The 13,932-nt window shown below is 37.0% G+C and overlaps 2 protein-coding genes across 2 annotated transcripts; both read right to left on the minus strand.

The window, feature by feature from the left end:
* Positions 1-10,435: 10,435 nt before the first annotated feature.
* LOC137631341 (uncharacterized) lies at positions 10,436-11,025 on the minus strand. Its single transcript, XM_068363116.1, has 2 exons — positions 10,806-11,025; positions 10,436-10,674 (listed from the first exon to the last, which is right to left on the minus strand). The coding sequence occupies exons 1-2, from the start codon at positions 11,023-11,025 to the stop codon at positions 10,436-10,438; spliced, it is 459 nt and encodes a 152-aa protein (XP_068219217.1).
* A 958-nt stretch (positions 11,026-11,983) lies between these two features.
* LOC137631342 (craniofacial development protein 2-like) lies at positions 11,984-12,322 on the minus strand. Its single transcript, XM_068363117.1, has one exon. It carries the CDS (start codon positions 12,320-12,322, stop codon positions 11,984-11,986), a length of 339 nt encoding a protein of 112 aa, XP_068219218.1.
* Positions 12,323-13,932: the final 1,610 nt, after the last annotated feature.

Below are 13,932 nucleotides of genomic sequence, written 5' to 3' on the forward strand. Positions count from 1 at the left end.
GTCTGAAATATTGTATTGATAGCAATCAGCAAAGATGTTGGAATTATCGCTTTTGATAAATGCTCGGAAATACATCCGCAGTCAAGTGACTAAGAATGTTAATCAAATTGAAGAATGTAAATTGGGTTCAGAAGTTGACCGGCGATCACTTATCTCTAAATTTCATGGATTTGCTGAAGACCTGAATGTTTATAATTCTAAAATAGCTAAGTTATTATGGGCAGAAGAGGAAGATGTTCCAAAACTGGATATTGAGTTGGAAGCTTGTGAGAGCTACTTGGATAAAATACTTTTTTTATAGCAACTCTTGAGCCTACTAAAGATTCAATTCCTCCCCATTCTGTACTTGAAGAAGCTAGAAGCCTTTTGAAAAGCTCTACAGCTCCTTTATCTGCATTTAAAAGTGTAGAGGGAGAAAACAGAGAAATTTCTCTATGAATTTGAAGAGGTTATTAAAACCTTTAAGTACACTCAGAGACAAATTACTGCCGCTGAAGTAACAAGTGTCAGGTCATGCATCCATACTACTCAATTCACTTGAAACAGACAAACAGACATATGAAGATGCAAAATTAATTTTAAGGTCTGCTTTAGCATCCCCTAGGTTTCATTAGTTCACCTTAATAAAATAGTTGACAGATATGAAAATGCCTTACCAAACAGATCCATTTGCGTACATTGGTCAGATGAAAAATTTCATGGAATCTGTCAAGTTGTTGAAAATGGAAGTACACGATTTTTTTAACTACTTCTTTTGGAATGGCATGAACAGCACCTTCCAATCTCAGCTAGTAAATATTACCAGTAAGTCGAGGCCCTCCCTTTCAGAAATTAATGATAACATTTTTTAAGCATGTGAACGATATGCCATAGCATTTCAGAAAATTGATACAAAAGTTAAAAAGTTGCCCAAAACTTCAGAGACTGTTAATCTAGCCCCTAATGTGAATGTTGAAGGGCAGCCTACTAAGGCGAAATGCTCTTCATGTGCTTATGACAGAGCAACTGATGATCACCAAGTTTTCAAGTGCCCGGTTTATAATAGTAATAAGGCAAAGGTGGATAAGCTGAAAGAGATTGGAGGTTGCCTTAAGTGCGCCAGTTCCTCTCATTCTGCAGGTTTGTGCAAATTTAGACTTCATAAGAAATGCAGAGGTTGTATTGGCTGGCAAGCCTCATTTCTCTGCATTAAAAAATTAAGATTCCCCAAAAGGAGAGGTAGTCAATGTTAGAAGTCTTAATATAAACTCCAATTTAGTTAATGAGAAATCTGAAAAGGTTTCCACGAGGGTAGTATTTTCAGTAAATGCTCTTCAGTGTAATAGTAATAGATCTGCCCTACCAACTTTTACTTGTCAGCTAGAGGACCATACCCAAATAAGAGGTTTGCAAGACTCGGGCTGTCAGTGTAATTTTATTACGGACAGAGCGGTTAAGAAGATTCCTTTCAAAGTTTTGAGGAGAAATATGAGTCTTACTGTTAATGGTTTTAACTCTGCTACTAAATCATATAATACAAAGGTTGTGGAACTGAATTTAAAATTTGGACAGGAAATATGCAAGGTGGAGGCCCTATGTGTACCTTATATAAATGTAAATTTGAAGTTGCCAAATAATGCGGATGAGTTAAATAGCATAGATTTCATCCTAGGCACTAACTCTGCTCACTGCACTATGGTGTCAACAGTTAGGTTTGGAAAGAATAGTCCTTCAGTATAGTTTCAAACTTCTTTTGGAGTAATGATTCTTGGTAATGTTAACACAATGTTAAATTTGCATTGCCTTCCTGATTTAAATGCAGTGAAAACTTCAATTACTTGTAAGTCGGATGTTGCTCAGTTGGATGTATGATGTCTTGATTCCATTGGCCTTGGATTAAGTAAATTTAATGATGAATCTATATTGGAGCATGAGGAAATGGTGGTAGAAGCAAATTTTTTGGTTTTAAATGAGAACGGGGGCATAAATGAGAAAGCACTACAAAGGGCAACCAAGCAAATGTTGGAATATGACTGCAAAAGGATCCTTAATTATGATAAGGAAGAGAATGAGACATCTGTGGAACTCTATGATTCTCTAGTAAGATATGCACTTAACAATGCCACTGTTAATGAGGATGGAAGAATATCAATGCCACTGCTATGGAACAGTAAGGTGTCCCACTTACTTGGTAAAAATTATAAACTAGCTGAAGCAGTGTTAAAGTCAAATTTAAAGAAGCTTTGCAAAAGGGAGATGCATCTGAAACTCATGGATTAAGTCATTAAAGAACAAGAAAATTTAGGAATAATTGAAAAGATACCAAACCTTAAGCATTACCTAACATCCTGAACATAGTTTTTTACCCCATATGGGGGTGTTTAAATTTGATCGAGAGACTACAAAATGCAGAGTAGTATTTCTATCAAACATCTTTGAGGTGGACCCTAAAAAACCCATGACAGTAAGCCATAACCAGGCAATTCATCCAGGGCTGTCGTTAAACCAAAAGTTAAGTTCAGCCTTACTTCACTAACGATTTGGTTTGAAGATATTGTGCTTTGATCTCAAAAAGGCTTTTAATCAGATAGCACTTAGACCTTCAGATCAGAATAAATTACTTTTTCTTTGGGTTAGAAGTGTGAAAAAGAAAGATTTTTCTTTAGTTGGTTATAAGAATCTTAGGTTGAGTTTTGGTTTAAGATGTAGCTCAATAATTTTGATGTTGAGTCTTTATAAGATACTGGTTTTGGATGTGGATGATGATACTCTTGAGGTAAAATATATGAAAAAATTGCTTTATTAGTTGTTCTATATGGATATTGGAGCATATTCCTGCAAAACTTCGGATACCTTGAAATGGGCCTATACTCTGCTAACAAATGTATTTGCTCCTCATAGGATAGAATTGCAACAAATTGTCACCAATGATGGGCCACTTCTAGAAGTCATTGACTCAGACTGGGATCAAAATACATTAACGGAAGTTAAACTTTTAGGTTTGAAATAGAATAGGGAGTTAGATACCCTTTCAACTTTTCCCATTGTTTTGGAAGCTTCGGCAAGTACGAAGAGGTCCATCCTCAAGTCTATTGCTTCAAACTTTGATTTGTATAATATCAATGGTCCAGTATTTAATAGGGCAAGGGTATTTATGCATGGTTTACAGTGTGATAAGTCATTAGGATGGGATGATATTTTACCAGCTGAAAAGCTAAAAGAATGGAAATGCATTGCAAGGCAAGCTAATTCTACTCCTGAAATTGTTGTTCAAAGATTTTTGGGGGAAAGAGATGGACAATACAGACTTCTTGCTTGTGTAGATGCTAGCAGTATGATATATGGAGCTGTTTTTTATATAAAGAACATTGATATTGACCCCACAATTTTTTTGTCAGCCAAAAACAGGCTGATAAACAGATAGTCTAATACTAAGTCCATCCCTTCCCTGGAGTTACAAGCCATTTGTTTGGGTGTGGAGTTGTTAATTGATTTGTATAAAGAATTAGGAGGGCCTGATTGCCTCGTTCCAATTACAATAACAAGCTTGGATTTGTACTCTGATAGTTTGGTAGCTCTTTCTTGAATCAATTCATATTCCTATAAACTGGATAAGATGCAGAAAAGGTCTGTATTTGTTCTTAACAGACCACAGCAAATAGATAAGTTATTTGATACTCCTCCTGTTAATTTTACTTTCAACACTGGAACTACCAATCCTGGAGACTGCATAACAAGAACCTTGTCCTATAAAAAGTTAATTAATACAAACTGTTTTTCTGGATCTCAACCTGATATCCACCAGTCTGTGGTCAGTCAAGATATTTTGAGTTACAGTTCCTAACCCTATGGCTACCCTTGACTTCAAAGAGGAGAATGTTATAAGTAATGTTTGTGCACAAGACCTTAGGGAGTACGTTGCTGAGCATCTAGTTTCTCCCAACAGATACTCTAGTTTCTCTCTCCTGGTTAAAGTGCATGCTAGGGTTGCTCATTGTTTTGCCAAGTGGAAAGCTATAGTTACAGCTAGAAAGGTGAAGGTTTCCATTGAATCTAATGATACAGGATTTTATGTGAAAGCTCTGAAGATGATCATATTGAAAGAACAAAAATTTCAGTTTCCTAGTGTTTTGGAGTATTTTGCATCCAATTATAAACTTCTTAAGGATATACCTAATTTGGTAAGACAGTTGAATGTTTACCCAGATAAAGATGGAATTCTCAGAGTCAAAAGCAAGTTTGACAGGTGGAAGGGTAAACAGAGGTGTTGCTTCCCAATCTTCCTGTTTAACAAAAGTTCCTTGACAGAACTGATAATCAGGAGTCCTCATATAAAACTCAAGCATGCTGGTTATTATTCTGTTCTGAATGAGCTACGTAAGAAGTTCTGGATACCACAATGTTTTTCAGCTGTTAAAAGAGTGGTAAAAGATTGTCATCTGTAAAAGGTACAAGGAGCATACCATTCGGTTAAATCAGTCTCCTTACCGGGAGTTTAGGATGGATTCTTCCCAGATTCCCTTCAGTTATGTATATATTGATTATTTTGGACCATATTTTGTAAAGCTGCAGGGTAGTAAGGTGGGTTTGGATTCTGTGTATGAGCTGTATGTATACAAGGGCCATTAATTTGAAATTATGCTTGGATTTGTCAGTCAAGGAATTTTTTGAGATCATTCACTCTACATACCTTTGAACATGGTTTACCACAATTTATATGAGCGATTTGGGGACACCACTTGTTGGCGGGGCTAATGCTATTGTAGATTTTTTAAAAGATCCTGATACACAGTCATACTTTGAAGAAAATGGAATTAAACCTATTAAATTTGAAAATTATTACAAGGGTTGTAACCAAATGGGTTTTTTAGTGGAAATTTGCATAAAAAATGGTAAAACATCTAATTAACAAATCCATTAAAACAAATGTGTTAGACATAAGGGATATGGCCTTTCTTATATCTTCGACAACTCATCTTATAAATCGTCGTCCCATTGCCTTTAAGGATGATCCTAAATTAGATGGAGAGTATGACTTGAAAGATTCACCCTCAAGAATAATTGAGGACACTTGTAGCAAGCTGAGGAAGGTAAGAGAGAACCTGATTAGAATTTATCATTCTGAATTTTTGACGACATTGATAAATCAAGCAGTTGATAAGACTGACAGATACAAGCCTGTTACCCATAAAATGATTGAAGCAGGAGACATTGTTTTGCTGAAGGATCCTCATACTAAGGCCTTAAATTATCCACTTGGGATTGTTAAGGAGGTGGTAAAGAATGACCTTGGAGAGGTGACCAGTGCTCGGATTTTGAAAGGGGAGTCTGGTGAAGTTGTGAAAAGACATGTTACCAGCCTTATACCTTTGCTCAGGGATAAAGGTTGTACTAGTGGCATTGTTCCCTCTGTGAGAGAAAAGAAAATTCTAGCAGTGGACTCCAATAATATGCATCCAAAGAGAGAGGCTGCCGTTGCTTCAGGATTAAGGACTAAGGAGATGCTCCTAGAATAAATTAAGAACTTCCTCAGATTTTCAAAGCCTAGAAAATCAGAGTTCCTTTCCTGGGGTGTGGAAAATTGTTTAATCAATGGTATTGTTCTTTTCGTTGTTGCTAGCTGGTTAGCTAATCATATATTCCATTGTTTATTAATTTTCTTTTTGGGTAAACCTGTTACCCAGTGATAACTTATGCATTATTATTACTATAATTAATGGTCATTCACGCTTGAAGGGAAACCCAGCATATTGTATATTTTCGTTTTGACGGTAAATCCTTTGAAGCGTAAACTACTTGACAACCCTTTCGGAACTATCTGCTGTTTTTTTACAGTAATACGAATACTAAAGGAAACACCGCCAGCAGAGAGAAGGGGAGTTGAAAGGTTTTCGTACTGGACGGACAGCTGGCTATTACAGAAGTAATGATATCCAGAGTTTGTCGAAGTCGTATAATGGAGGAGTAACATATACCCGCTTTTCTCCGCCATCCTGCACAAGACGAGACCAGCCATAAGCGTCGTAACATCAGGACACTATCTTCGGAAAATTTCCGAGGAATTGAATTGATAAGGTACGTCATTACGAAAGATATGCTGACTTCTGAAGTGATTCCCTGTCAATTTGTTTATTGTGGATAAATATTCCCTTGCTCGATTCCCAATTAATAAACCCTGTGGATTTGGTATTTAAACTACTCGTAATTTGTCACTGCTGTAACTTTGTGTGTTACCATATGAAAGTCGTTAGGATTAGAGACAGTTTTTGCTTTATTAGCCAATGTTATGTTGTTTACTTCGTGCCGAAGTTTTCGGATCGTTAGGCCTTTCGTGGTTAGGTGGTTGCCACGTTAAATTGGAGGCAGAATTATGTAGGCTATATATTTTTTATTGCTCAGAATTCAAATTAATTGTAAAGTTAACTACTGAGTTTATCGACTTGAGTGAAATAGCAGAGCTTGCGCCTTTACCTTAAAAATCGTATTGCATTTTACTACAGTTATTGAATTATGTAGTGATTTAGCAGAACTTGCCCATGTCTTTTAAAAATCGTATTTCGTTCATGTCCTCTGGGTTTCTTGAATAGCGAGAAGGATAGGAGAAGGAAGACAGCATACCTGTAGTTAGCATACCTGTAGTTACTTCTGACATAGGAAAATCTTCTTCTCCGACAGCAAGCCCACCAACAACCAGTTCTAAATTCAACTTCACATGGAAGTTCAACCTTTCATTAAAGTGAACCTTTTTTAATGGACTTGTTTCATTCCTTTCATCGTACAATTTTCAAGAATGAGACTATTATACAATTTTCTTTTTTATTCAAAAATATTATGAACCAAATATTCATTTCGGTTATCAATATTCATTTGAATACCTCTTCAAAATTGTGTTTTTCCAGTCCGTTTTTTTTTTTTTTTAGTTTTTTTCGAATTGTTATCATTGTTTGTCTTTAAAATATAATTTTAGTTATATGTTAATAGATAGTTTACCCACAATCTCTTGGATACCCCTTTAAAAAAGAATAAAATTTTTTCAAGGTAATCATTTACATATCCTGGTTTAACCCTTTAAGGGGCAATTAACCCGGAAGGGATAATATTTCCCTAATGAATGGAACCTACTGTATATGTCTTACATCATGCCCTCCGGTTTCAACCAATAGGAGCACCAATAAATTAGATCTTAACTTTGCTACACTTTTTTCCTTGGATCTCATTAGTTTTGTATTGAATATATCCAAAATGATTGTAAAGTCAAAAGAATAACCAAACAAAATCTTTTTTCATGTTTTACCTTTTTATTCCATTTCCCTTTGGCATTACATGTCACCTTGCTAGGTGATATATCTTAGCAATTCATTTTTTGCCAACGGTTATATATGAGGATGAGCAGCCTGGAGACGTAAGAGGACTTTGAGAGTGTAGGAAATGGTCCCGTAAATCTCGAAGTCACACTCGAGCGTGATGACGGATTAGGCTTTAAGGCGATACACAAGATGTCTTTTCGGCTTCTACTCCTAATGCCTGGCGTATGGTCCTACTGGTATTAGTATGAACCAGCAGGGGTCTAGTTAGTTAGATACTGCCTATCACAAGGAACCCTCTATGGATTTAGTCAGTCTATGGAAAGAGAAAATGACAGAATAGCCCAAAGTCCAGGGTGTAGAGGGTGTTAAGAATATCCAAGTTTATAAATATTACAGAAAAATTAAAAATTGTTGATTGGAATCTTAGATCCGTAAATCAGACTTCAAAGTTACAGCAAGTGGAGAATGAATTTGTTGAATATAGTTTGGATATCTTGGCCTTAAGCGAAACACTTAGACCAAAGCAATATATACATACATACATACATGCATATATATATATATATATATATATATATATATATATATATATATATATATATATATATATATGTGTATATATATATATGTGTGTATATATATGTGTATATATATATATATATATATATATGTGTATATATATATATATATATATATATATATATATATATATATATATATATATATATGCAGGAAGAGTGGAGAGAGTTGGAAGAAAAGAGATAGGAATGATGATCACACCTACAACAGAAAAGGCACTAACGGAGTGGAAAGCTGTAAATAGTATATTGTTACTTGCAAAGTAGAAGTCAAATAAGGGCAATATGCGTGTTATACTTTACTATACATCAACAAATGATTCCCCGAAGAAAGAAAAGATGAATACTATGAAGAACCGCAGAGTCTGATAAATGAAATCCCAGAGAGAGATATGAAAATTGTGATTGGTATTCTTAATTCTAATACTGGTAGGAATAAGAATCGAGAATGTGATGGTTAAGGATCTTGGCAAAGTTGTAAATGAAAAAGGAACACACTTCATAAGTTTATGTTCAACAAAGCATCTTGCCATTGAAGGTACTCTTTTTTCAGCACAAGGATATACACAAATATTCATGGACTTCACCATGTGGCAATTACAAAAATGATATAGATCACAGAACCATTAATAAAGAGAAAAGAAGGACTCTAAAATTGTAATAAGCTATAGGGATGCAGATATTGGTAATGATCACCACCTCGTCATTCCCACACTGAAATTAAAATTGAAAGCACCCAACACAATGTAAACAGAATACCTAGATTTAATATGGATAAACTTCTAGGAGATGAGAACAGAAAAACCTTTGCAACTGAATGTAGGAATCGATTTGCACTCTTAGAGACTTTTAAAAGATGAAGAGTTTACAATTAACAAAGAATGGCGCGATATTAGAAACATATATCAGTGAATTTTGGGACATGCAGTTTCAAGGAGAAAGCCATATATATCAAATGATACTTCAAGATACTATAAAAAGGAGACAAAGACAGAAAATGATTGTTGAAAGCTTTCGAGGAAGTAAAGAAAATTACAAGGTAGAGCATGTTAAGTATTCCAGTATTGATAGTGTGGTCATAAGAAAAGCCAGGAATGACTTGAGACAATATTTAGACCGGAATGCATATGAGGCTGACAGAGCTATGAATTCATGGAGTGGCTATGCTCATAGAGCTATTAATAAAATTTCTTCCTGTGCAAAAAAAAAAAAAGCATTTACCAGTCACAAAGAGAGATGCTTCTGTTATAGCAACAAAAGATGAAGGAGGGCAACGTTGGATCGAACGCTTTACTAAGGTCATAAATAGGAGATATGAAAGGAATAATTTGATTGATATATCTGAAGCTAAGGAAGACCTTGCTGCGCACTTGAATGAATTCATTGTGTTTGAAGTTGAAGCTATCATTAAAAACTCAGGAAATAGAAAGCCCAAGGAAACGATGAAATAACTGCTAAGATGATTATTTTGTAGAATGTTGCGTGAATAGGCAACGCCTGATGAATGGGAGCTAAGAGTGTTGATGAAAATAGCAGAATAAATATTACAATAATTACAAAGTGAATACACTTACGTCAGTTGTCATGAAAATATCATCATCGTCACCTCCTACGACCATTGACACAAAGGACCTCTGTTAGATTTCGCCAGTCGTCTCTAACTTGAGCTTTTAAATCAATACTTATCCATTCATCATCATCTACATCACGCTTCATAGTCTTCAGCCATGTATGTGTGGGTCTTCTAACTCTTCTAGTGCCTTGTGAAGCCCAGTTAAACGTTTGGTGAACTAATCCCTCTAGGGGAGTGTGAAGAGCATGCCCAAAACATCTACATCTACCCTCACCATGATCTCGTCCACAGAAGGCACTAAGTAATCTCTCATATAGTATCATTTCTAATTCTTTTCAGCCATTTCTTCTTCTTCTTCTTCTTTTTCTTCTTCTTCTTCTTCTTCTTTGTCTGCATCGTTTCCCACTTTTATGTGAGGTCCATGTTTCTGGCCAGCGTTCTCCATCTACCTCTGTCCCTCACTTCATCACAGGTTAATCCCTTTGATCAAAGGTCATCCTTGATACAGTCCATCCACCTTCGCTTTGGTCTCCCTCTCCTTCTTCCCTGTACCCCCCTTTCTCCTCCCAATATACGGTATATCTCTTCTCATGACATGACCATACCACCTCAGTCTACTTTCTTGGATCTTATCTGGTAGTTCTCTAACTCCTGTGGTACCCCTAATTACCTCATTCCGTATCTTAGCTCTTCTTGTAACCCCACACATCCATCTTAACATTCTCATCTCTGCCACATCCAGGTTCTTCTCTTCTGTCTTCTTTATTGCCCACGTCTCTGCTCCATACATCATAGTCGGTCTCTCAATTGTCCTATGCACTTTACCTTTCAACTTAACCCCTATTTTCCTGTCGCATAATACTCCACACACTTTTTTCCAATTCTTCCATCCTGCTTGTATTCTGTGGTTTATTTCTGCCCCCAGATCACCATCCTCTGCAACTGTTAATCCTAAATACTTGAAATTTTCAACTCTTTTCAATCTCTCTCCATGTAAACTAATGTCCCCATTCTCCCCATTTTTCAATCTCAAATACTCTTATCTTTTTCTTGCTGATCGTCAATCCTCTATTTTCCATTTCTCTTCTCCACTCCTCCTGTTTCTCTTCTACTACCTCTCGCCTAGTGCTACACAGCATAACATCATCAGCAAAAAACATACACCAAGGAGACTGATCTAAACCTTGTGTTACTACATCCATGCTCAGATCAATAGGTAAGGGCTCAGTGCAGACCCCTGATGTAGTCCCACATTTACTGGGAAACTTTCTGTTAGGCCTATACTGCTCTTAACATTTGCTTCTGCCCTCTCATACATATCTTGGGTGATACTTAGGTATTTCTCAGGGACTCCCTTTTCTCCCTTACATCTCCACAGCTCCTGGCATGATACTCTATCGTATGCCTTCTCCAGGTCAATAAGGACTATATGTAATCCTTTCTGTCTCTCCCAATGTTTTTCTATCATCTGCCTCAAAGCAAATATGACATCTACAGTCCCTCTTCCAGGCATGAATCCCAATTGTTCCTCACTAATTGTTGTTTCATCTCCGAGTCTCTTCTCATTGATCTTCTCCCATATCTTCATATTATAGCTTATCAACTTTATGCCTCTGTAGTTGCCATATTCCTGGATGTCTCCCTTCCCCTTATATATGCTTGTTCTACTACTCTTCCTACTCTTCTAGTCACCCCTATGCTAACTGCCTCGTTTGGGAGTCCATCTTCAAATACTGTTCTTCTGTTCTCCTCATTCAATAGTCCTTCAAAATAAGTTTCCCACCTTTTAATTTCATTCTCTTCTGCTAGAACTATACCATTGCTATCTTTTATTTGCCGTATCTGTATCAAGCCTTTAGATGCAGCATATCAGGCCTTGGCCATTCGTAATATTTTCTTCTCTTCTTCTGGTATTTCCATCTCTTTATAAACTTCATTTAATGTCTCATCCTTCACCTTTGCTACTGCTCTACTTGCTTCTTTCTTTGCTTGCTTATAGTCTTCTTTATCCTGCTTTTGTCCTGATAGATCTGCCTTCTTCTTGGCTTCTTTCTTGGTTTTTACCCGTTCTTGCACCTCCTCATTCCACCACCAGGGTTCTTTATCATTTGGGGGTCCTCTTACTGATGACTTTCCAAGTATATACTTCCCCACCGATCCTTAGAATCACTCAACTATTCTCGGTCCACCATTCTTGTACGCCCTCATGTAACCTTACTGCTTCCAGCACTTTTTTCCTTAAACAAGACTCTCAGTTCTGCCTCTCTCAATTTCCACCACCTAATCTTTGGGTTCATTCTCGTCTTTTTACTTCTCCTACAATTCCTTAGTCTGCAATCAATTACCACTAACCTGTGTTGCGCTGCTACACTCTCCCCATTTATCACCTTGCAATTTCTAACCTCCGTCAGATGGACTCTTTTACACAGCAGCAAATCTATCTGGCTCTCCCTGCCACCACTACTGTAAGTAATCAGTCTGTTTATCTTTCTCCTAAAGAAGGTGTTGATCATTGCTAGGTCAAAAGCCACTGCAAAATCAATCACTCATTCTCCCCCATCATTTTTCTCGCCCACACCCCAACCGCTATGCACTCTCTCTATCCCTTCCCTACTAATTCCAAAGTGGTCCTTCAGATCTCCTCCTATAATTACCCTTTCCCTTGCAGGAATTATTCTAAGCTCCTGGTCCTTCTCCTCCCAGAATGTATCCTTCTCCTCCTCTGTACATCCAGCTTGCGTGGCATAGGCACACACCGCATTGACTAGTGTAGCTCCCAGTCCCAGCTTTAAACTCATAATTCTGTCATTTTTCCTATTCACTCCAATCAAACTTTCCTTCAAATCTTTCGATAATATTGTTCCTACACCATTTCTTCCTTCCATATTTGCTCCACTTTAATTAGATTTACAACTTTCGTCTAGTTCTCTTGCCCTATTTCCCTTCCACCTGGTCTCCTGCACACACACCACTCCAATCTTCCTTCTCTCCATGAGGTCAACCAGCTCCCGCCCTTTTCCAGTCATTGTCCCCACATTCAGAGTTGCTGCTCCCATCCTCTCCTCAGATATTTTCCTCTGAGCTTGCCTCTTTAACCCAGCCCGCCCATGAAAGGGTAGCCCTTGCCAATTTTTCGAAGGGATCAGGCGAGGTTTCAATGCATCACCTACAAGGAATGCCCAAGCATTAATTCTAATATCACAATCTCCACTGGCCATATTGGTTTTGGCTAATTTTTCATGGCTGGATGCCCTTTCTGCCGCCAAACCTCCCTATTTACCCGGGCTTGGGACCAGCACCAAGTTGAGGCTGGCTTGCCCCTCTCAGTGGCTGGGTTCCTTTTCAGCCATTTAACTCCCAATATTCCTCTGAGGGCTTTGTTCTCAAATCTACAAAATCTAATGAATATTGTTTCATTCTCATACCATGACTCATGTCTATACAGCAACACCGATTCCACTAAACTTATATATAGCCCGATTTTTGCATGTAATTTCAGGCAATTTTATTTCCAAATTTTAATCAACCTAGCCTTTGTCTGATTTTCTTCTTTCAATCTTTCATTAAACTCCATTTCCAAAGACCCTGTATTAGCAATCAAAGTTCCTAAATGTTTAAATGGTTTTATACTTATTCCAAAGAGACTAGAAAGATGGGTTGATGGAAAGCTGAGGAATGAATAAGCAGGATTTCGAAAAAGTAGAAATAGTACTAACTAAATTCTTATTCTAAGACGTGTACAGCAACAGCAATATGCAGAATATAGAAATCCACTTTTGATGGAAATTTGTGAACAATGAAAAAGCCTTTGATAGTGTGCACCAGCCAATTTTGTTTCATATTTATACTTGGTAATACTAAATTTGGTAGAATGGGTGGTTATTGCATAATTTTTACCGTTAATTACACGTAGACTGTATGGAACACTTGTGGAAAATATATATAAGTACACATAGCGTACCAACTGTACAGTAGTTAGCAGTGATTTTCATTGTCAATGAAGCATCCAGCATTACATTTAAGGAAAAATATAAGCCTATTTTATGAGCCAGAATTAAATACAAGGGTAACCAGGCAGAAGAATATCTCGATGACGTTATTTAACTCAAAACTTGAAAACAAAAAATTTAACCCTGGTTTCTGACCTTGAAGGATGAAAGGAAAAAGTAACTGCTGCGGGCATAGAAAAGGATACAAAGGGTGATATCAGCAAATAGTCACCGAAGAGAACCACACTCACCTAACTGGTAGATAATAAATAATTGCTCTACATCAACATTATCAGGTGTGAATTGATATCATGTTGTGGCAAACATACAACCTTAATTCATGCAGATCTGTTCCATACTCTCCTGCCAATATCTGCTTGTAATTTATGGCGATGTGTTCCGCAGCCTCCTGGTAATATCTCCATGCAATTCAAGGTGATCTGTTTCACAGCCTCCTGCCAATATCTGCTTGTCATTCATGGCAATCTGCTCCATAGCCTTTTGCT

The sequence above is a fragment of the Palaemon carinicauda genome, chromosome 39, assembly GCF_036898095.1.
Source record: "Palaemon carinicauda isolate YSFRI2023 chromosome 39, ASM3689809v2, whole genome shotgun sequence".
NCBI lineage: Eukaryota > Metazoa > Arthropoda > Malacostraca > Decapoda > Palaemonidae > Palaemon > Palaemon carinicauda.